The sequence below is a fragment of the Electrophorus electricus genome, chromosome 14, assembly GCF_013358815.1.
Source record: "Electrophorus electricus isolate fEleEle1 chromosome 14, fEleEle1.pri, whole genome shotgun sequence".
Lineage (NCBI taxonomy): Eukaryota > Metazoa > Chordata > Actinopteri > Gymnotiformes > Gymnotidae > Electrophorus > Electrophorus electricus.
The window spans coordinates 5110417-5135627 of NC_049548.1; the positions used below are offsets into that span (position 1 = coordinate 5110417).

At 48.3% G+C, this 25211-nt stretch overlaps 1 protein-coding gene across 2 annotated transcripts in view; it reads right to left on the reverse strand.

Annotated features, from left to right (window-relative positions):
• nrg3b (neuregulin 3b) overlaps positions 1-24625 on the reverse strand; it is a 111686-nt gene extending 87061 nt beyond the window's left edge. For both annotated transcript variants that reach the window (XM_035533246.1, XM_035533245.1), the window contains exon 1: positions 22722-24625. In XM_035533246.1, coding sequence (XP_035389139.1) covers positions 22722-23547 — 826 coding nt within the window. In that variant the 5' untranslated portion in view covers positions 23548-24625. The remainder of the gene's footprint in view (positions 1-22721) is intronic.
• Between the last annotated feature and the right edge of the window lie 586 nt (positions 24626-25211).

Below are 25211 nucleotides of genomic sequence, written 5' to 3' on the forward strand. Positions count from 1 at the left end.
GTCAGTGCCAGAACACGCTGTTGCTTGACGACAAGCAGGCTCTGCATGGCAACGGAGCCTAGCAGCATGCGTCCTCGTCTTGCTTGGCTTTGAAACCATGCTTGGTGGTAAATGTAAAAATGTTAAAAAAAAATTTAAAAAAAAGGTGCGAAAGCATTTTGACTGTCAAAATTACAATTATTTGACAGTGATGGCACACTGTCAAATCACCGTCCACCAGCAAACAGTCGTGACTTTAAAAGACATTTTCAATTTAATAAGACTGTCACTGGCAGGGCCCGATTCCATTTGAGATTCTTCCAAGAAGATGTAAAATATTAACGTGGCTCAATTATACATATATGTGTGTGTTCAAAAAAACCTGGCCCTGTGCTCTTAGGCTGGATCGAGCTCTTCATAAACACGAACGGCACCCGTGCCATCATGAGAACACTATCGATATGCTGCCCGTGCGGCGGACCTCTCCGGGTCTCTCCGGGCCTCTTCGGACCTCCCCGGCACACTGAGGGAGTGGGCCTGAATTTCTTTCCCAGGCAGAAGAACAGCTGTGCGCCCGGACAGCCATAGCAGCGGCGAGCAGGAGCACAGTGCGGCTTTGTCCTGGTCTGAAGCAAAGATTCCATGCGCGCGCGAGCTGGAACCGTCAGATAAATAAAGAAGCCGAAGCACGCAGCTGGGTGCGCGGAAGCATCAATAGAGAGGAAGGTCACCGCGTGGGCGTACGTTTCTATGCGCGCCTCTCTGGAAGTGTGTGTCTCTGAAGTTCTGACCTTGTGGCGTGCGCATGCGTGCAGGTTAGCTTGGTCGGGGAACAAGGATGAATTCCACCCAGCACCTTTTGTACTTTATAAGCTCCAAACCCATTTGGAATGTCCACACCTATGACTATTGCTGTTTAATACAGATCTAATCAGTTCTGGCTAATTATTGCTATCTGGTACAAGCCAATGGTGGTAGCCTAATTCACAGTACAGCTGTATAATTTAATAGCCCTGACCGGCAGGTCAGCTCTGCCGAGCAGATATCTCCATGCTATCTCTGGGCAAACCTGAAACTTAGCGCTGGCGCAAGCCTCGCACCACTGAAGATCGTTATCCTGCAGCGGGTTGAGGCACCGTTGTTCTCTAACGTCATGGCACACAGAAACATAGCACGCCCTGGTCCTGCCTCCCTCACACTGACTCCCGCACTCTTCACCGGGGCGGGCAGCTCCTCATCTCCCTCTCCTCTTACGAAAGCAGCCATCCCGGCTCCTTATATTCCGACGAGGCTAGCGCGATCGCTCTCCCCGTCAGTTCCACATTGACTGCCACATGGGTGAGCATTGGCGCACTCTGATATCTGCACCCACCTGGGAGACGGATTCTGATCCTGCTAGCAGCGGTCTGGGGAGAGCCACTGAGCAGTGTCTGAAGGCTGTGCTTTCAAAGGGGATGAAAGAGATTGATTGCATGAGAAAGGCGGAGTTCATGCCTGATCGGCTCACTGTGCCTTAATGAGATGGAGCTTGGTGGCTGCACAGCTAAAGAAGCGCACCTCCAACAGATGGAGGCCTGCATCGCCCACAGGAACGTTCCGTTTATAATAACCATTATGTAAGAGTACAATAAAAATTGATTCTCATGTATAAAGTGAGGAAGCCTTGAACACTAATTAATGATGCTGTCATTTGGAATGCTCTGATAGAGCCACAGGCATTAAGAGCCTAACAATAAAGATATTTCTTACTCCCTCTCTGCATTTCTCTCTCTGTTTCTCACTGTGTTTGCCTCTCCTAGACACACACATGCCAACACACACACACACACACACACACACGCACACAGACAGCAGAAGGACTGCACAGAATACCAATGGATGGAACTGTGGAAAATCCAATGTGCAACGTATCATTGGATAATACGTATCAAGGAATGTTTTTGGTAAATGAAAATCTTCATATGCGTATGGCAGTACATGAGCACATGTGAGTAATGTTTACAGCTTGCTCCAGGCAACTTTGCACAGTAGGTAATGAGTCTACTCACCAATTTACTCACCTCAAGCCAGCTTAACAATGTATGAGATGGCCGGGCTCTGTCTGCCAAATGGGAGAGCAATTCACCTTGAAAGTTCCTTCAGAGAGGGGATTGGGGGTTTGACTGCCTTTTTCATGATTCTGTAGCTCACTGTGCGCATGCATCTGTGTGTGTGTGTGTGTGTGTGGGTGTGTTTTGAAGCCTGCTGGTTCCTGTTTTTATTGTGAGAAAGGGAAGAATGAAATGTTAATTCAGTGCACATGTGGTTCAGTTACATCAGTTCACAGTCACTGATATTTGTGATCTCGCTGGTAGCGGGAACAGTTTTGACCTCTATGCTCTTTTGGAGATAACAGCCATGCAAAACTGCAAAATTCAGCTTTTTTTAGGGCTTTTAAGACACTGTTCCTGTTCTCTGTTAACCCAAACTTCATTAGTAAATACAGGTGTCCATATGCTCTGAATGTGGGTAAGAATACATGATATATGCAAACTGTTTGTGCACTTGCATACGTGTGTGTGTGTGTGTGTGTGTGTGTGTGTGTGTGTGTGTGTGTGTGTGTGTGTGTGTGTGTGCGCGCGTGTGTGTGTGTGTGTGCGTTGGCGGGAGGAACACTTGGTTCAGGTGGACTGATTATTAATACTCACACTTCATGCTCAGTCAGTTACAGAAGCCTTTGTGTACACAGGCCAAATTTATGACCAGCCCACTCGCCGATACATTCACTGCTGGCCGGCCTGGAGGGTAGCCAGGAACCTATCTGACACACATCCACACTGGCCCACCACCATCACGGCCCTGCACTAACACCCTGTTCCACCACCTCCCTGAACCACTGCCTGAGGTGCCTCAGCCTGCCTCTGCTTGTACCGGGTGGCAGAGGGCGCCAACACTGCTACTCCAACCACCATCTACCCTCCATGCTCCCAGAAGTCTTTTCAACCCTTGCTGTTCCATGCAAGAATACTGGAAAAAAGGGAAACAAATGCTCTACTTTAAAGTGTGGGGTGAGACTGGCCTCACACCCCCCCACCGTCCCTCCTGTGCAGGGGGTGGGAGTGCAGGGGACTCCTGTCCGACCTTTCTGCATAAGTGACAGATGAACCCTTCTCCTTTACTTGAGACCGCTCATTTAAGACTTTCCGCAGGGAAACGCATACCGTGACACTTTCTGATTGCTTCACATTGACTTTCAGAGCGGCGTGACGAAGTGTGTGTCGAGCAACCACAGAGGAGCACAACCTTGGTGGAGTCTCATTTCATGACAGTTTATGAACTCACACTGAACCATTATGAAAGTATTTAAAATCCGTGCCACAGCTTTTGGCTTCAGCTTTAAAGCTAATCTTTATGTCCCCAGAATTCGACTGACTGGCCTCCTGTGACATAAACAGCCCTGGAATTTTAAGAAATGCTTCTTAAACTTAAAATATCCAAATCTCAGTCACCTCTAGCATATATTCTACATCAAGAGTGACAACAGGAGGCAGAGGTGTTGGACCGTTAAGGCTAGCTCTGAGCAGAAGCTGAATGATGCAATGGCGAATACACAGTTCATTTCAGATGGGACTATAGATTTTTTTAGAGAATATCATCTCCTCCTGGCCCATCCCCTCTCTCAGATATTAAATTATAGATCACATGCAGGCAGATGGGAGATTAAAGGGCAGTGTGGCCAGGCCTGAGGACTATCTCTCTCTTTCTCTGTGCTGACAGTAATTGCTGTTTCATTGAGGAACATTGAGGAGAACACATGTACTTGAAGCTAGGCAATTCATTAAAAATGAGCCTGAATATGGGTACATAAGTGTGTGTGTGTGTGTGTGTGTGTGTGTGTGTGTGCATGTGTGTGTGTGTGTGCATGTTTTATTGAGAGCCATAGGTTTGCAGTTATGCAGTGTCTTATGAAGAACTCAAATTAAGGCTTGTCTGTTTGACTGTTTGCTGGTAATTAGGTGAAAATGCACTCTAAAGCCATAAGTACCTTTGCAGACAGTTTAAAAGCTACAACTGCTTATTTACACATAGTACACCCAGCAAGAAGCCATAGAGCTCCCCTCACAAATGCAGCCCCCACTACCTCCAACAAGTGCTCCTTGTCTCACTTATTCATATTGGAAATAAAGTCAAATATTTCTTTCTAAGACGCCATCGGGTCCATCTATCAAGGTTTGTGCCTGGACATACAAACACAGACACATACACACACAAACGCACAGACCAGCTGACTGGTCTGTCATAGTGGCTGTCTCCTTTCTTTGCCTGAGGGACTCTACTGTGTAAGAACACAAGAGAGAGAAGTTATCCCACTCTATCCCACTCGGCGATTACGTAACCTTTTTAATGGCATTAAGATCATCCCGTGCATTAGCACCTGAGCTTACGCTCGGATCTCCTGTCAGACCGGCGGGAATGAGATGAAACAAGAGAGCCTGTGCTTTCGCAAACATGCTGCTCTAATCAGAATGTCACAGCCCAGGTTCCTTATAGGCTGGAGGATTTGACCACTGATCTCACATGCCACTATTTTAGAAACTAATGGGCCTTCACTCCTCCAAATTGACCAGGCCATTAGAAAATCGCATTGTAACCTTTTGATTTAAAAAGAATAAATCAATCACATACAGCACTGTTTTGTAATCGACTAGAGGATTTGGCTGGTAGAGTCCAGCAGTTTATCATGCAACTATTCTGGCAGGCTAAAATGCTTTTCATTTGTTGTTTTTGTGGGATGAAATATGTTGCCAGCCATGTCACAAAATAGTTTAATTCAGGCCAAATTACTGATGATTTGATTACTGTATCGCCAACTTTCTCTTCACTCTGGGTGTCATCCCAGCTCCAAAGCACACACCACATCTTTACTAAGTGCTATTTACATAAATGTCCCTAACGTGGCTTTGCGCAGCTGACAATGTAGCTTGACTTTAAAAGGTGCTTCTTCCATGTACAACATCTTTTATTATTGTCCTCATCTGTAAACATGAGCTATGGGAAGCTTTGAAAAAAACATGCTATTTATCAGTTTGATCTGGCACTGAAAATAACACAGGAAGAGGTTGTTTCTTTTAGCAAGGTAAACTTATTCAAAGACAAAAAGTCTTATTAAAACAATAAACAGTTTTTTTCATTCTCAAAAACATTGAACCCTTAGCCAAGATGACGGCACTGAGTCTTCTGCAATCATGCCAAACACGCCTCAACCTCTGTGACAGTGGCTGATGAACCCTGTGCCTCGCTGTGGCTGGGTAAAACATATGGCAACTTCTGCACAGCTTTGGTTATTTTGGTTGAAGCTTCTTAATTAATGCCCTAATAGTGCAACTGAGCATTTCCACGTGTAAAGTGTTCTCTCATTTCTGAAGGTCAACAGCCTTTAGTCTCCTACTGTTTGTGTGTTCTTGGCCATGTTGACAGGGTGTTTCACGACACCCCGGTGAAACCACTGAAACCTAAGTAGGTTTTTTTTCCATTTGAATAATTCACTAAACGGTTTGGTTTTAATTATACAATTAGCTTTGTTGTTTATCTTTACATAGGCTGACAATAATTCTGGAAGGAACTGGAGGCAGTTTTGCTGTATGCAATTAGAGGGAACAGTAGCCAATAAGAGAATTTAGAAGATTGTAAAACAATAAAGAAGACAATATAGACCATGTCAGTATTTCTGGATTTTAAAGGTTATATTTAAGTCAGACTCCACTGTGAACTGCAGTTATTACATAACGCCATTCATGCCAAACTCTGTCAGCAATAAGGCAAGTTTTAAAGTTGACTTTAAGTTCACATTTTTTACAAATGCCTCCCTTGACTACAACAGACAGAAGTGTAAAATAGGATTCATCAATGCATTTAACATAAAGCACATTTCAGATTAGCTACGCAGATGGTGACAGACTGGTTCATCCAAAGTAGCTAAGAGTTCAACTGACCTGCATATTGTCAGAGCCTCTTACGCTTTTTCACGATGTCAAATATAATTTCTTTCCCCAGAATGTCATGAATTGCAGATGTAGCATTAACTTTGCCTTTAAGGAAAAAAAAATCCCCATTAAGACATTTCTGCTGCTGCATTCTGTGATCTGTGCTGACGTGCACGCCCTTTGACCTCCAAAAAGGTGGGGGCATGCAAGTGCCATGTGCTCCTCTGGCTCCTCACTGCCTGCGTGAACAGTGCGCGAGTATCAGAGGAGCATGGTGACTCACTCGTCTCCATCGAGGTGGAGGATCGCGAAGGCCACTCACTCCTGGCTGGAATGAAATCATTGCCCAGGGAAGACAGAGCCGTAGGAGGGCCTTCCAACAGGGACCTCCCCTTTATTTCTGTCTCCGTTGTTCCCACTCCGCCTTGAAGCATGGCCGGTCAACCCCCCAGGGGCGGTACATGGAAAAGCACTCCCAGGTAGGCCCCCGTACGCCAAGGGTCAAATGAGGGTGTGGCCCCCCTCGCGGCGCGACAGCACAGCCTTTGGGTGCATGGGCTGGTGAGCATGCCTCTTTATCGCCAGGGCTGAGTTTCCACTGAATGAAATACGCACCCCGCGAGGCTGGACGGTGATTTATTTATTTATCCTCGCACCTCTCGCCCCTGCTATCAGTCGTTCTGCCGACCCCCACGCAGCCAAGGCATTGTGAATGGGGGCTTTGCTCACCCCGGTCACTCTGCTTCCCTCGTGGTGAATGGATGACAACACAGCAGTAGCAGCTGCTGGAGATAATGAGTGTTGCATCAGAGTTTTAGCCCCATCCTAAAATCCCCAGGCGCAGTGCAATAAAGCAGGGCCTGCCTGGAGCCTGTCCCACGTGGGCAGGCCAGGGAGCAGCTCGGCTCCTGCCCTCTCCGCCTGCCTCAATCACAGGCCAGGCACGCTGCGTACATCAGCAACCAATGCCTTCCACGCTCCACAAGGGCGCAACAAAAGTCCTTTGTTGATTCTGCAGTAGTTCTCGCTCAGTAGGTCTGTGTACTAACAATATTTTGTGCAGATGCAATCTAAACGAGGGACTGATTATATTTTCTCATACCTAACATGACTAGGCAAAAGAAATCCATGAGAATCGGATCAGATCTGGTGCATGAGAAGTATTTACTGACTGCAGAACTATAGGATCGTTATGGAGGCTTCTTTGTGACCAGGGGTACGTTTTTGTTAGGGCTCGTGTCAAAGTAAGAAAACACACAGTGTCGATGAGCTGGCAAGGAAATGTCATAATAGGTGAGCCGTGTACAGATAAAATGTCCACCGCTCTGAACTGGAATGGCCTTTAGCCCCTGGTGATGGGCATCACGGATCCTCTGTGAAAGGGTAGAGCATCATCCAGAATGAAAGAGAAAACCTTTAGCAGCTAACCATCCTAGTGTCTGGAGAGTGGAATTCTCAGCAGGACTGTAAATGTAATAGGAAGGTTATTAATATATATATACACACACACACACACATATATATATATATATATACACACACAAACACACACACACACACACACACACACACACACACACACACACACACACACACACACACACACACACACACACATAGAGACAGAGAAAGAGATCCAAAATTGTGATTACGTACACAAAGTTTCCAGAGAAACAGGACGTTTCGGACAGAGGTCCTTCATCAGCTGTGTAAGCACTTTGCTTCTCTTACTGCAATACACTAATACACTGCAGTTACTCACCTATATGGTATAATTAATAAATCATCTGTTTCCTTTAAACCAACGTGAGGTGTCATATTTTTCAAAAAAGCCTTCAAGCCAAATGGTGAAATACTAATTAACTGACCTGACATTAGATCTTGACATTACATCTAGAACAACTGCGCCACTAGGTTCATACTGTTTTTCACTTGCCAGTTTTTCATTCGTTTCTATAGCCACCATTCTAATTACTTTCAGTATTAAATCTAGTTTTATTAGAAAATATTGAATAAACCCTCTTAAACAGAATATTGTGATGTGAAAATGTTTAAAATGATTGATTACTGAGGGCCATCATAGTGTCCCCTGCCTCCAGATTATGTATATATACACTGCAGTTAGAGAGAGATCATGTATATTCTATACACTGCAGGTGAGGCAAACCTACAGTACATAAACATAAACATCAAGCTGGGACAAAATGAAAATGTTTCATCATAATTTTAAAGATAACAAAACCTCAAATTTAATCCATTTCAAAATTCATCATACTGTATATTACCAACGCACAGTACATGCACATGGAAAATTCCGTTTGACTCACTAACAGTGTCAAATGTTCAGCGTAATGATAATTTTTTGTAAAGGTCTTGTTTTCAGAGTGCTGTTTTGTTGTCAAGAGAACAGAGATGCCCAGCAGGAAGCACTGATCCAACATGTGTTAAGAAAAATAGTCATATTTTTGACAAAACTTACTAAGAGAGATATTGACTAGTAAATCTAGAGATCAAAACACACACTGTCTGAATCATACCATTCATTCCCCAGTGGCTGAAAAGGAAACTATTTTGGGTTTCATGACAATTATGCAGTTTTAGCTCTTACGCTCTCCAGCACAAAGTCTGCAACCGGGCCTACTTATGATTGGTCACCGGCCACTAACGACGCTCTAAGATGGAGGGTGACCCCACGTTCGGATATCATGCCCTCCCTTCCTCCTCCCCATCGCCTGCCTGGGATAGAGAGGATGAATTAACACGTTTGCTCGCCACGCTCTGAGGGTCCAGGCCACTCCAGAATGGAAATGAGCCATGAGTGATGTGATTTGCCGGATGAGCCCCTGGACTTAGTGCGCGGCAAGCCTGCGGCAGCATGGAGACGTGCAGCTGCAATCAGGCAGTGCAAGGTGTCCATTATGGTCCCCACATTACCTCTGCACAATAGCAGGTATTATCAGCCACAGAAATGAATGACTTTTATTCAGTGCAATGGCCCCACCTCTGATCGGTCGCCAGCGACGATGATAATGTGACGGGAGCCGTGATCATAACGGCGATGCCGTTTGTGACATTTTGTCATTCCTGCCACTGGTGTCTTAGCCTTGCATGTGAATGTGTCTGTAAATGCCCCAGAGGGTGCGAGAGAGAGAGAGAGAGAGAGAGAGAGAGAGAGAGAGAGGGAGAGAGAGAGAGAGAGAGAGAGTGAGAGAGAGAGAGAGAGGGAGAGAGAGAGAGAGAGAGAGAGAAAGAGAGAGAGGGAGAGAGAGAGAGAGAGAGAGAGAAAGAGAGAGAGGGAGAGAGAGAGAGAGAGAGAGAGAGAGAGAATGAAGTTAAATGTTAAATGGAGAGAGTGAGTTTTACATTGCAATGCATACTTGTGCCTGGATTACAAATCGCTGGTTTTTGCGGTCCGCAGCCAATGGCAGCGTCCGTTCCTGTCCCAGATTCCAGCCCAGGAGGTTAAGCTCCCATCACTGTACTGGCTGGAACAGGCTCATAAACACCACAAGCTCCTGCTGTAATAGCATACCAATTATCATTACCACCTTCTCCACGACGACAGCCAGAGCAGCAGTCGCAGTCCCCTCTATCGCCTTTCTCTTTTGTTGTTTTGTTCAACCCAAAGCCCTGGAAGCTAATTATGTCCGGTCATTTTCTGGCTCCGTTGCCTCTGCGAGACGGAGCGGCGCGGCGCAGGTTTTAGACTCAATTCCGGACTGTCGCGTTCCAATCGGACAGCGTACGGCTAACGCCCTTCTCTTTAGCTGGATTACATGGCAGCCAGATTTCAGATGCAGACCTTCTCTTCTGCCAGCTTTCACCTGGTGCTCAGTCTGATCCATAAGCAACGACGCACCTCCTCATTGCACACACACACACACACACACACACACACACAATCAGAATAGCAGGTGGATCTAATCCAAGACGAAATGGTTGGCCGTGTTTGTTTACCGAGCAAAACTAGCAAGATACCCTCATACGGAGAGATTCAATTTAAACCCAGCAAGGGCTCCCAATCTCGCCACTCAAATTGACATCATTTGTTTTGCATTTACCACGAGTCAGTGGAATATTACTGCCACTCAGCCAAACAAGAGCAGCCCAGGATTCTGAGACATGTGATTATGTTGTTGTTGCTTCCCCAGTTCATCAGTTGGTGCTTTTACGTTGTTACTTTAAGAGCAACTTCTTGCCTAAGCCATTCACCTCTCTGCTACAAAATGTCAGTAGAAGTCATCTCTGCTCATCTTAGAAACTAACTGTTACTCAACCAGCAGTGGTGCACGTCTAACCCAAACCCAAACACCATGGCCCCGTGGGTTATAAATAAGGAGCAGTAGGGATCTTAAAGAGTTTTATCTATAGTCTCCTGATTGCGGACGTGGTGGGTGGACACTGGCCCTTTAAGGCCCCCCCCCACACACACACACAAACACACACATACAGAATTACCCACAGAGACACATGTCCAAACATAAACACACACACACACACACACACACACACACATACAGAATTACCCACACAAACACATACCCAAACACAAACACGCAAGCACACACTGAATTACCCACACAAACACATACCCAAACATAAACACACATAAAGTTATCGATACAGACATCAGTCCAAATATTTATGGATCTGTCTGTTTTTTCCCAATAGCCAGCGTCTGTATTACGCTGCCTCTTGTCCCGTCTGAACAGACGAGCCATTCACTGAGGGTAGGGCTCGGTTTACTATTCAGCCTCTCTTTGTTAACTCACGCCACTACACCTGAAGACACAACCTCTTCCTTGTGGAGAATCAGCATTTACTTAATCGTATCCCATTTAACTCCCTGTATTCGCATTTGACTGCTACCGAACATAGCATCAGAGCAGCTTCACTCAGAAACCATTAGAGCAGACTGAAGGAAAGAGCTGACCCCTGAGAAGCTGTGGATGAAGTCATGCACTTACTCAAACTCAGATCCACTGGTGCGTTTAAAGATTCATGGACAGCCATTAGTTTTGTTGCTTAGCTCTGGTTCGCTGCCTCCTAGAAACCGGGAGGAAGAGTCAGTGCTCTGAAAACAGCGTTTTGCAGCGTTTTGCAATACCGGGCATCTTCTCTTAGCTGCAGGTATCATAAAGTTTGAGTTCTCAGATCATTAAACCATTCGTGGAATCATGTGTCCCAGGGGCTATGAAGTCAAGCGGAGAACGACGCCTCTAAGAAGCCTCTGAGACATATTTTTTAGTTTCAAACACTCGGTGTCTATTGATGGCTCTGCTCCAGTTCAGATGCAGACAGCAACCTCAGCTAACAGGTGGGAGTTTTTTTCTGGTCATCACCTTAGCTGTCAATCATTCAGTCATCACGGCAATCTCTAAAAACGGCATCAAAGCCACCATTTCTGCCTGACTTCTCGTGATCTCTCATGTGAAAGGTTATTTATTCCAGAAGTGCTTTATTTACTATGGACGGATATGATGTGTAGTGGTGAGAATGAATGTGCTTCAGTCAGTAGCCTTTATGAAAAATCATTTACCCTTTATTTTGAAAACAATGTTTTACCAGTAGCTCAGTTATCTGACAAGGACACATTTTATTGTTGTGGACAAAAGGTGAACATGATCACTAATGTTTTCCTTCTCCATTTTGTTTTCAAAGCAGTGATGCTTGAGCTTTTGGATAAATCACTTCCATATATGTCTGTCTGCTTCCTTTTTCCATCAGCATGAATCGTGATGCACTCTGCCAGTAAACTCCCCTCCAAATCACTGATGAGTCGATACGGCCTTTTTTTTTCTTATTTACATCCAAACAATAATGTTGGTGAGGCTGAGTAGGCTGCTGTGATTTTTTGAAAATGCCTTTTTTTTATACCACAGGATCAATATTAAAGAAGAAGGTAACTCATTTCACTGATGCTTGGAGATTTTCCAGTTTTAACAAAGAATTCATTCAAAATATTTTGAAGCAACATTTTCTCATTGTAATGGGAATATTATTCACAGTCTTGCATGCTGTTGATAAACACCACACATACAATGTGAGACAAGGAGCAAAAGAGAGAGAAAGACAGAGTGAGTGAGACAGGGAGAGCTTGGCATCAATCCTCTGGCTCCCCTTACTCTGACAGAATGCTAGGGTGGTTATCAAAACTGTTCACAGAGGACTGTCTGCTCAGTGGAGCTATCACGCAGCCCAGGCAGGAGAAATCACCTATACAGGCTACAGAATTACACCCTAATTGGCTTCAAAAGCAGTGCGCTACCATGCGAAACAATGCAGCTCCAATTGACCTCTTTCTCGGTCCCTCTCTCTCTCTCACACACATACACACACACACTCCCTCTCTTCCTCTAGCACAAACACGGCTGCTTCTGCCATTCTGTTTCACGCTAATCCCCAGATTTCAGCACTGGACAGCTCCTCGGTGCTCCATTGTCTCAACACCAATGTCATTCTACAGCTCTTCTTGTATTTACAGCTGTTGGCAAGGAAAGCCTTTTCCTGTTACCCCACTGGTGCTGAGCTTAATGTTTACATACCGCAGTTGGGGAAAGAGCAGGTCACGGGAAAATTGGGTTATGCGATAATAAGGGCCAGGAAGACATCACTACATTTTGAATGCAGACCGCTTTGAAGGCAGACTGCTAAACTTGTGTAAATGTGTGAAGTGTAAAGATGTTTTTTTGAGAGGGAAGGGTGTCATGATCTGGCATCAGATCTGGTGCATTGTTCACTGGATGCTGAAGGATAAAAGCCGTTTCTCCACTGCAGTAATTCCTGGCTGTTGCTCGAAGTTCAGATGATCTTAGCTACTCGTCTCTGGCTCTCTAAGTGAAGTGATCCATATTATCATGCCATTAATCAATGACGTCAAATTGGAATTCTTCAGTCCTTGCTTTCAGCATTCAGAATGCTGAGCTCTGCCTTCTCCTGTGCTCTCTGTGTAATTTGACACTCAGCCAGCATGCAGGCTTCATTCGAGCACCTCTGCTGTTGAACCGGCGCCAGCGTTGGATCTAGGGTCTATCACACCAATCACTGCCCTCTCAGTGAGTGTGTGTGCGTGCGTGCGTGTGTGTGGCTGTGTTTATGTTTTCATGAGTGGGAGAGAAAGAAAAGGAATGGCATGTTTAAAGATGAGAGGGACGACAATCAGACAAGACAAAGAACTATTTACTGTTATTCAAACAAGATGGGTGTGGGAGAAGATTGACTCGGAAATGGCGACCGAGACAGATGGGGATAATGCAGAGATCCAAAGACAGAAGGAGACCAGGATATAGTGCAAGGCATGAGTGAGGGGGAGAAAGCCCAGAGGGGAGAACGTCCCCTGGTGGGAGAGTGAGCCAATCTCCAGGGGAAAGACAAGAGACTGCAGAGACACAGGAAGTGAGCGCATCCACTTTTACTCGGCACGACGCCTCAGGGCTATGGAAAAGCAGTAAATGGAGAGTGACATTTTAAACCGCACGCATAATGAATAAGGCCTAGCAATGAGAAAAACAGTGCTGAGAAACAGCCCCTCTGCCGCCATTGTCGGAACAGAAAGAAAGCGCGTGTGTCCAGCCGCATCTCCAGCACTGGCCGACGGGTGGAGTGTGCCGCGGGATACTCGGGGAGATTTGACAGGACATGTTAAAGTGCAGCAATTGCTTTGAGGCGGAGCATGAAGACCGTGGCATTGCTCCACGTGAAGCCGAGCGGTCAGTCACAGCGAAACGTCCTCACCAAAGCTGCTATACAGCCACAAAGTGCCCCCGTAAGGCGCACCCTTGTGGGCATAACACTAGTGTAAATCTTTTCCTTTGATTTTCTCATTGGCTGAAACTGCTCTCAGAACTGTCAGTCAAAGTTCCACCAAACCAGCAGGGGGTGACAGAGAGCAGGTGAAATGCAACGGTGTCCCATGCATACATTCCTGTTCCTGTCCGCTACTTCTGTGCACACCACATAAAGGTAGGAATATGGAGGAATACTGGCAAGCCTAATCCCCTTTAAGCAGGTTTACAAGCTGCCTGGCCTGATGCACATGTATCATATATCACAAGTGCACACACCGTGGCCGAGATTTAAGCCTAAGAATTAGATGACATGAGAGAACAAAGAGTAATGCACTGGAAACAAAAACAGATAAATATCCTGTCACGAATTCGCTGAGCAACTATGGATCAGCCAGACGAGGAAAAAGAGTGTTTGGAGAATGTTTTGACAACGGCATCCATATTGAAGGCACAAAAAAACCACTCGGTCGGCAGGCAGACGACAGAAAGAGTCAGGAAGAGTGTTGTGACAGGAGAAGAGGACCAGAAGGGAGCATCACTCCTCCTCCTCCGTCCCTGACACATCAGGGAAACCAAACGCAGAAAGAGAGAGTGAGGTGGCGCGGACTTTAATATGTGTGCGTATGAAATATTCAACCCCACCCCCCCCTACCCCCCACTTTAATCTGCCTCACTGCCCAAGGTGCCATGCATTCCGATAGAGGGAAAACCGGAGGCCTTACCTGCCTTCTGCCAGCAGAGCTCTGAAGAGACCAAGGCCGTCTCCGGGGCAACCCTCCATTCCATTAGCTCAGTGATGGAGTGCGAGGGCATGGGGATAAGCAATGATCTGTTTGTTAATCACAGACTGGCACTCGGCTGTTTGTCTGATTAATAAACAGGAGACGTGTTCCTGTCCCCCATGTACTGTAAATGCACACGGGCTGATTAATGGAATCAGCTCCGGATGCGTAATGAGAGCTGACCCTGCGAGTCCGACGCTCTCCCCCACAACACAGCTCACTGGCACAAGCCTGGCAAGCCAATGGCAACCTGCTTACTAGGTCACCATGGCCCCAGCTGCCCCCATCTGGACAGCCAGACACTGGCCCTTCTACAGCCGCAAGCATTCACACACACGCACGCACACACACACACACACACACACACACACACGCACGCACGCACGCACGCACGCACGCACGCACGCACGCACGCACGCACGCACGCACACACACACACACACACACACACACACACACACACACCAGGTGCTATGAATTATGAAGGCACTAGCGTTTGCCAATCTTTGACGGCCCTGCCCTGCACCTGACCCAGAGGAAGGGAAACCTAGCTCAGTAATGCCCCTGCTCCGTCAGGCATGCATGGCATGTAACATCGCTCCCTGCATATAGCATTCCACTGCTCTTAGTGGAAAAGGATGAACAGTGAACATACTCATGCCAATCATCTCATCACTAAGAGCTGAAAGTGTGCCCACCTGCCCCCTGGACAGCTGTTTAAAGGTATATTCCAGAAGTACTGTTACCTCAGTGACTTAATGACTCAAAAGGAAGGAAAGAAGACTCTATTACAAAACATTCTGAGTAGTAGTGGAGAAAATCCAAAAAAACTGCTCATGTATTAAATTACCTGGACAACTGTGAAGAAGCTTCTTAGTATGCACGGCATTGTTCCCCGTGAAGTTTGTTAGGCACCATTCTTCCCTTTATGTGATGCATATGCTCTAAAATGAAACAGCGGACAGGACCCTGACTGCCCACCGTGTTCTGAGTGCTACACTGTAACACTCCCTTCCAGCTACTCCATTGCTCCTAGCAAGACTTCCAGCTGCATAACCCAAACAGGGCTGTTTTGCCACAAAAAAATGCTCCATAATACCCGGCACACACGACATGCTCACTCTCCCCTCCCTGACTGTGAGGGAGATGATTGTGCGGTAGATGCCCGAAAACAACGGCCCTGTGCCAAATACATCTCTGTCTGCTCCGTTCCTACCTGCGCGGAGTGTGCGTGGCTCTGGGAGTGGAAATGGTAGCGCACTGTTTTAATCAAAACTGGATCCTGCTGTAGGAGAGGGAGAGCCCGGAGGGTGGGGGGGGGGATTCATCCGTCTCTGTGTGACCCTCAGATCTCCACCCCTACCTCTCCTTAATCTTCATTACTCCGGCTCACTTGACTGGCTAGCCTGCCTCGCAGGAACAAGGAGTAGAGGTACAAAGGACACAACAACAAGCTTCCCATCCAGATGTCTTAATAAGTGCCAGAAAATCACACACACACACACACACACACACACACAAGGCGAGTAAAGCTGGGAGCAGCAACCGGTCTCAGCAGAACTTCATAGTGCATGCTCAAGTGCGTCTTATCATATCCCCACAGAGATGCAGAGCACTCTGGGTTCAAGGCTCCCATATCTAACGTTGAAGGCCATGTGTGCACAACTGGCTTTGTGGACAGGCAGGCGCGTCTGCGCACATGCTATACAGATCAAGGGGAGGAACCCTCACATACCTAGAGAAGGGGAGGACCAATGACATTGTGCGTGTGTGTGTGTGTGTGTATGTGTGTGTGTGTACCCATAAACACACCTTTACCTAAACTTTGTGAATCAAAATGTTTTGGTTCTTTTACTATTTTGAATAAGAGCTAAAAAAGAAAAAAAAAGAAGAAGAAAAAAAGCTTTTCCTTATGGAGACTAGAGAAATGTTTCCAAAGCATCAAAATTTTCATATATTCCTATTTTCAGTAGGACATTTGGTCTCAAAACATAGCTAAATATATAACTACACATACACACCCAGCTCACAGGAGCTTCCTGGCAGCACTATAACTCTGTCTGAAATCCTTAAGTAATGACATCTGGCTCAGAGGCACAGCAGAAAGTAAATGCAATTGTGGAGATTTTACAGCACAGTGTCCAAAAAGGGATATTAAATGTGCGCAGTGAAAGAAGCACAGCACACCTGGACAGTGTGACCCAGCATACCCGTCTCCAAACAATCCAGACAAATATGTGCTCTGACCGTAAGCCATACAGATCTGGCCAGCATACTGAACCATCAACAAACATCTACAGTACATAGTCTCAAAGCTGCATTGGGAACAAAGGCAACAATAATTATCCCTTGTCTACATGACTACAAAGACCAAATTAATTAGCTCAAATTGTTACACAGGAATTTTGACAGTAGTTTCGGTGCGATTTTTCAAACCTGACAAGCGCAACAGTAAGTGGATGATACCGGCTTCATTTTCCTGTGACCGCAGTACATCACTGTGGCAGCTGTGCGCCTCGTCTCTGTGTGCCGAGCAGACCGGGGCCTCCCCGGATAAGCAGGTGTGGTCCCCGAGGCCTCAGCCTGAGACTGGCTCTGTGAGCCCCGTGCTGTTGTGCAGGACGAGCCATCAGTGATTTAATGCCCCCAATCAAACAGAGAGAGGAAGATAGCGAGGCGAGGCCCATGGATGGCCGTTTGATGCATAATTCATGGTGTTGCCTGGCAGACTGACCAGAGCTCACGGCTCTGGAAAACCTACTCCCTGTTCTCCTCGTTAGATGAAGACACAGAGAGCAGGAGGAAAGCGCACTCAGATTATAACTCTATTTTAGGAGAGAGAGCGAGAGAGAGAGGGGAGATGTGGGATTAGAGCGAGAGAAGTCTCTGGAGAGGAGCACTAGCCTGGGCTTTAGGTTCTTTATCTCCGGAGGGAAGTTTACATCATCCCCTAGGATAAGGCCCTACCATGCCAGGATTACAACAATGAGCTTGGGACTGTTTGTTCAGGCAAAACTCTGGTCCGCTCTCTGGGCCTACGAGCCACTCCATCGACACGCACGTGCAACCCCTCCACAAATCCCCAGAGCTGCATTACACACACTCAAAGACCTATTCCACTCCCCGTTTACACGGTCACGCACACACACACACACACACACACACACACACACACACACACACACACACATGTTGGCAGCCTATACTAAAAGCTCTGTTCAGGGACTCAACCACACATACTTTGGCTGCACTTATAAGACATGTGTTCCAGATTATTAAAGTACATTATTCTATACATTCATTATGTATTAATGAACCTGTTCAACTGAAGATTGAACATCCTTCTTTCTCAGGAGCACATACAGATACAGCAGATGGTACATTAATATTGCCACACTGAATTTTAACAATAAAGGCAGTTTTCAAGATATTTCCTGTTGTTTACTGTAATACTGAGTATCTCATTTGATATGAAATCAAATTAAGAGATACATTTTCTTCTGTACCAACTGCTACAATTCTTGGATTTCCAAGCACAGCAGTAAAGTAGGAAGGAGCAGGATTTTTCTGACCCGTAGAGACAGCAAAGCCCTTAGCAGCTGGATAACAGCCTCGGAAAACCCTCGGAAAACCCTCGGAAAACCGGAGCCTTCCGCATGCGGTGGGCGAGCAAGCAGGGCGTCTGTCTCCCGTACAACATCCCAGCCCATTTCTTCCGATCCAGGAAGTGTGGCCAGGCTCCAGCGCGAGCGTCCGCTGCTCGGATCCGGCGCGGCCCCGGCTGACTCGCCTCTCCTCCCAGCGGGCCTGCCGAGTGCTTCCGCTGGCCGGAGCGGGAAGTCTGCTGTCGGCGACGGGGCCTGGAATCCGCCCTGCGCCATGGCACACAATCTAATTACGCACGCCATCAACATGGCGGCACGCTGGGTGGGGACACAGGGCACAGAACGCAACAGAGAGGATCTAAGTGGCTGAGATGACGCCGGGCACGGCGCTCGTGCGATCCGGACAAACGGCAGGCCTCTCCCATCACCATCAGACATGCAGCAGTGCAGCTCTGCCTGAGCTCCAACTCCGTGACTGCAGTGCAGTCCTTCAGAGCACTGCTGCTCTGCTTTCACCCTATGACAGATACATCAATCCAGACTTAAGTGCCCAATTACCATGAGTGGGGTAAGGTAAGTATGCAAGCTCAACTCACTCTAGTGTTAAATCTGATGATGAAAAATATTTGAGGTCATAATGTTAGAGTCAGGACTGATGGCCTTGTTTTTTTTTGTTGCTTTTTTTACAGTTAGCTCAATAGAGGCTGACAAAAAACCAGCTAGTTCGGCTTCAGTAGAAATCAAGGTGTCTGTAAATGCAGCCTTTAAAGTTATGTGCAATGGCGTTTTGACAGCCATGTCACCTGTCAGATTGGTTAAGGTCCGATTTCCATGTGTGCTTAGAGAGCATGTTGTGGTGAAGCAGCAGCACAGTGCTGCCAGTCCGTTTCGGACTGGGACATACCTATGACTTTTAAAAAGAGGTTTCATCAATTATTCAGGTTTCCTGCCCCACACGTTCTACATGCTTCGCTTTCTGTGCATTAATATTTCAGCGTCTGCCGCCACCACAATCTCCGCCGAGCCCACATCCCAGTGGACACTTTGTCTACATAAATCACGGGGTGGCTTTAAGACTCTTAAGATGGCCTTCAGTGCCACACTGAGGCCCCTCCATCTCAGCATCTCCCACTAGACAACAGAGGGTCAGGAGCACAGCACACTCAAATGTCACTGACAAACAAGGCCTGTCCTGAGAGGGAGCTCAGTCTGGCTGAGCGCAGTGCAGCAGAAGATGATTAAAAAAAGGAAGACGTGCCACACGCAGCACGGCCAAATGTCAGCAAATCTCCAATGCCAGAGTGAAAAAATATATATGTTTTGGTTCGGCTTTGGCTAGGGGATATCGCCATGCCAGTTAAAGCTATGTAGGAGTCTCCCAGGGTTCATCTGTCACCTACACCGCCTCCTATTTTGTGATTGGTGGCTGAGGGTCACATGACAGCCCTGCTTCTGGTATCTGGGGAGAGCAGTGTTGCAGAGGCAGCAGAGGCAGGCTGAGCCAGGCTGAAGTGCGGATGACCTCCTCTGGGACCGTGCTAAATGGATGATTGTTTTTTTCTGTGTGTGTGTGTGCCTTTAATCTCCACGCTGGAACGCACGGAGCGCTGACCCGGCCAGAGCCGCCTGGGCTGATGGGAGCGGTGGGGCTTGTGGACGCCAGACGATCGGCGTGTCAAAAATGTGACATCACAGTACGGTGCTGACGTTCACCTGCTCCATCCGAAAAGCCTTCCGTCTGATCTGCTTGACAGCAATTTTCTGGCTGTTTATTTTGCTCTGACTCCAGTCCTCCATGTTGGCTCCCTCCTGCTGCCTACTTCCTCCTCCTCACACTCTTTCATACCTGACAAAACCCACTCACGCACGCCGCATCTGACACCGACGCCGCCACTCCGCCGTGGAAGGTGTGCGTGGAATCACAATGATGTCAGTTGGGTTCATAAACCCTCCCCCACCCCACCCCACGCCTTTCCCACGTGCACATTCCACAGACACAGAGCCAAGTGCATTCAGAGGCACGGACCCACAATCCCCCTGTCTGGCTCCGCGGGGATCGCGGCGCAACCCGCCCTCTGCCTCCTCGTATGAGAAGCAATGAGACTGCGCCCAGAGCAAGTCCACGAAACAGCGCTATAGAAACAGGGAACCATACACTCATACACACAGAGGAAGCACAGGCGATGAGCATACATGAGAGAGAGCGAGAGAGAGAGAGAGAGAGAGAGAAGTGAAAGAGAAAAACAGTAAGATGAAAAAGGAACAAACAAAGGGAAGGAGGAAAAGAAAGTTATAAAGATGGGGAAGAAGCGTGGAAGTGTAGAAATGGATGCAAAGTATCAGTGCTATTGATAAAAGATGGCTGCCTGTCTTAAACTAGAACGAACTGCGACTACCACAGAAGCAGTTGGATCTGCCTGATATTAAAACACTGATAGTGTCTCTCTGATCCAACATTAGCTTTGCTGCAACAGCAGCGCAGTCTCTCCTAATGCATTATCATACAAATTCAACCTAAACATGAGCTCTCTTAGCCAGAGACAAGATGAATGCGCTTGCGTCTGGCTGCAGGAGCCCATTTCATCATGTACTTGCCCAGAAGACTTTCTGCAGCGAGGGTCTGGCTACAGTGGAACAGGTTATATTACATCGTGACAGATTACCTTACACAACATTGCAGAAGGCGTTTGAAGTCTGTTTTTGGGTTTTGGTTTGCCACCAACGAAGTTTGACTTTTAATTAAAAGAACATTTTAATTAGAACAAACAAAAACAAAAACAAACAAAGCAAAAAAAAAAAAAAAAAGAAGCCGACATCAGCTTCCAGTAGCAGCACCCATCAGAGCGTGCAGAGGTCACGTTGAGAGGGCACGCCCACCCTCCGTAGCTGTAGGGGGCCAACGCATTAAAGTGGAGTCATAAAGACCAGGGCTCTCTAACCGCCACACATCTCCCCCGCCATACGGCACAGGGAGGTGACTGAGAATGCCGCCAGCGCATAAATAAATGAATATCTGCGTGGACCCTTAACCCTGAGCAACTCTTCCCTGCAACCTTTCCCCTCCACTCCACCCTTAGGCGACCCCTACTCCACGGCAAATCCGCTGGGACAGGTGGGGGGAGTCTGCGAACGTGTGTGCGGCACCTGTAATCTGGCCAGTTACACGAGGCCCAAAAGCCCAGTGAAGCCTGGTGGCAGTGCAGCCCCGAGGCCTACGCACCCCCGCCTGCGATCGAGTCCCCTCGTAAAGCACATTGTGAGGAGTTAATGGCACGGACATGGAGAAGCTCTAAACTTGGATAATAATCAAAGAGCAGCGCGCTGGAGTGGAAATACTGCAAGGCTTGATGGAATATCGCCATCGCCTTGTTATGAGAGCTCGCTCACAAAGTCTGTTGGCTACATAACATTCAAACGCAAATTCGACTAATTGGTACTGACACTCGCAATTGACGGTCTGTTTTTAGCACCTCGCTTTTCATACAAACAACCTTCTGGATTTGATTAGAGAAGTTCATTCAATTAGCACGCAGACTAGCGCTAAATCCGCACGAGTCTCCGGCTCGTACAACCGCCATTAACATGCTGAGGGTGATGTCACGCGTCCACCCCCCCCCCCCACCCCACCACCCTTTTTTGCTGAACAGTGGTGATATTTTTGCCTGGATATCACTTTACTTTGAGGACGGAGTCAACGTTTGGGAAGAACATGCGCGAGAGCGTAGCGGCAGGTTTTTATCACACAGATCTGACACATGCTGAGCTGTGTAAATATCACTCTCTGCTCGCTGCTGTTTCATAACCATAATAATAGAAACCCCCCAAAACGACTCCTTCTCACTCACTCTGTCATTCTCCCGGGTGGAGAGCTCTTGGGGTTGTTTGTGGCCACTGCCTCCACACTACACGCCATACCTGCTTCACTGCTCATATCTTCCCGTATCTAAATGGGATCTCATCCCAGAGACCTGATCTGTGCTGACGGGAGAACAGCCATTCCCGTCTCCAACTTCTCCTTTTCTCTCTCTATCTCACTCTCGCTCTCCCTCGGATTTCATCACACTGGCTTGATCAGCTCGGCAAGCGCTACGGGGGGGGACCCACTAGAGGAATCCATGGTTGCAGAAGCCTTCATTCCTAAAGATTGTTTCGAAAAGCATATTGTGGAACGAAAGATCTCGGTCAAGCTAATCCATATCCAAGCGAACAGATAAAGATGAAGAGGGCTCGTGTGGGCTCTCATTACCATGCACAGCTAATGAGCACACCAGTACCGGTGCCATTAGCTTGCTTGACTGGCTCTTTTGTAAGCGCTGAAGGCTGCGCCTATGTGAGTATATCCACTGTGTTACACACTAAGGCTCCTTTTCAGGGAATTTACTTAACCAAGTCGAGGAATAACCAGCTACTGTGGTAGAACACACACCGAAATAAATGTGAAATAAAACACTCGGGGCATGGATACGTGAGCTAACGGCAAAGCCACACAATGGGGTAAGATTTAAAAAAAGAGGAAATCCAGGCTGTAAAAATGCAAATCTAGGTTGCACATGCATGTATAAAAACACAGACAATTATGGTGAAGAGGTTGCTGATTCCACTTACGTGTTCTGAAGCGGTGGTGGGGGCGCGTAGGCTTGGTGGCGGAACCTTTGGAGGGGCGTCCGTGGTTGACACGCTGGGTCGGCCTGGAGGGGGCCGTAGGTGTGCTGCTCGATGGGGGCGCTCGGGTGGAGCTTTTCATCATAGTAGTGGTGGTGATGGCGGTCGTGGACGTAGCGACAGAGGTGGGGCTCGGTGGGCCAGCTTTGGAGGAGGGATACGCGCTTCTGCTGCCACCTGCGCCCCCGGGCTTCCGGACGGTGGTGCTGCGTGGGGTGGCGGTGGTGAAGGTGGTGCCGTTCACTCGCGTGCCTACCCGATTGTGGAGGTGAGGGGCTCGGTTCCCAGAGGCCCCGCCCACCGCGCCGGCGCCCCTTGTTCCACCGGCACCTCCACTGGAGGTGTGGTTGGAAGGTACGCCTGACTGAGTCCTCTGCACCGCGCCGGTCCCATCAGCGGCTGAGCCAGGGCCCATGGTAACGGCTGGGGTGGCAGTGGATGCGGTGGGGGCGTCTGGGCCCTTTGGCAGGGTGCTGGGTTTGGAGAGGAAAATGGGGTCCTGCCCGATGCCTTTGGCATTCACCAAATCGGTGGGTACGTAGTCTTGCACTGAGCCCACCACGATCCACTTAAGAAGCATCAGGCTGAGGCCCAGGCCCACGAATCCCATCAGCAAGGGCACAACGCACAGCCATGTCTGCTGGCGAGGCCACACTGCACAGGGGCCACAGCGGAGGGGCCCCGGGGCCCGGGGAGAGTCTTGTTCACCCCCAGGCTCCTCCAGGGTCATGGTCTCCATGGTGGCCCCTAGTGCTGTTCTCTCACTCATGCTGTTGGAGTTCAGAGCCCAGCTAGGAAGCAGAAGAAGGAGGAGAGGGGACCGGGAAGGCAACCGGGGCTCCGCATCTCATTAACATTCAAACATACGCTCATCCACGGCTACGGCGAGACATGCAGACTCAGACAGATCATATTTACAGCACACAGGACATCAGCCTGCACGTAAACCCATCAACACAGATCCTACAACACCACAACACAATAATTATAAGCCAGGAGTAATAACACACACAAACACACTGTAGCACAAACACGCACTCGGAGAGCAGAGGTAAGTGAGGGAGGGGTGGGGGTGGGGGGGTTCGTGCCTCTATCTAGTTCAGCGTCCAGAGAGCCGAAGCTAATTCCCAAGACGGTCAGCGTAGGAGAAAAGCCAAGAGTGAGAGGGGTGGGGAAAAAAAAAACCCCACGACGCTGGCAGACGGAGCATCGGATCCAGGACGCTGCGGCTGCCGTCGGGAAGCGTGCCGTAAATCCGTGTGCGTGCGAGAAGACGGCGGGGCAGCTCCCTGCTGCAGCTCGACTCCTGCTGCAGCTGCACCAACGCGGAGAGCGTCGCGGCTGGCACAGCCCTGCCTCTGCGTGCCTGTGTGTGTGTGTGTGTGTGTGTGTGTGTGTGTGAAGCCCAGGTGGTGGCTGCGAGATGCTCCACTCCAGGGGCAGGTCTGCAGCTCACTCTCCCGTCGCGTGCCAAGCGGGCTGGGGCTACCTTGATTGTCCTTCTCCCCTTCTCTCTCCAGCAGAGCTCCAGCAGACGCGGGCTGCCGGTAATCCCCTCCCCGGAGAGCGCAGTCGAGCGGCAGACAGTGACGCACGGCAATCAGGCAAGAGGGACTGGGAGGGTTAAATCCGTTTGATCGCTTTTTCTCCAATTCATGCCCTTAGATGGCCCCCGTCCTGTCCACTCTCAGCCGGCCGTCTGTGCGAGGTCCAGCCGTGCAGCAGGACTGAACAGCGGAGCTGCCTCCAAGTCTGCTACATTCCCACACTAAGAGACACAGATGCTGGCAGGAATACAGCAAGAAGAAGAGGGAGAGAGATAGAGATAGACAGAGAGAGGGGGAGAGCAGAAGAGAACAGGGAGCTAGCAAAGGAGAGAGAGCACGAGTTGATAAGCAAGAGAGAGGGAGAGCGAGAGACAGAGAGCGAAAGAGAGGAGGAGGAGGAGGAGGAGGAGGAGGAGGAGGAGGAGGAGAGAGCACTGCTCTGAAAACTGATGCGGCTGCTTTTCTTAGAGGCTGCAATGTGTGTGTGTGCGTGTGTGTGTGTGTGTGTGTGTGTGTGTGTGTGTGAGTGATGCTGCCTTTCTGTTTGAGCTGAGCTGCCTCTCTCTTCCTTCACCTGCTCCCAACGCTTCCGTTTTCTGCAGGACGGCAGAGTGTCTGTCCGCTGTGTGTCACGCATGCACATGGGCAGGAAGCGGGCCAAGGAGGAAAAAGAGAGAGTGACTGCCACCCCTGTTTCTGCACAAGGAAGTTGTTTGTGTGTGTGTGTGTATGTGTGTGTGTGTGTGGGTGTGTGCGTGCGTGTGTGGCATGTGTATACACAAGAGAAGCACATGGAGAAGCAGAAAGCAGGATATGAAAAATTAAAAATAGAAAAGGAGGCAGACAGAGGGACAAAGAGAGCACATGAAAGAGAGAAAGAGAGAAA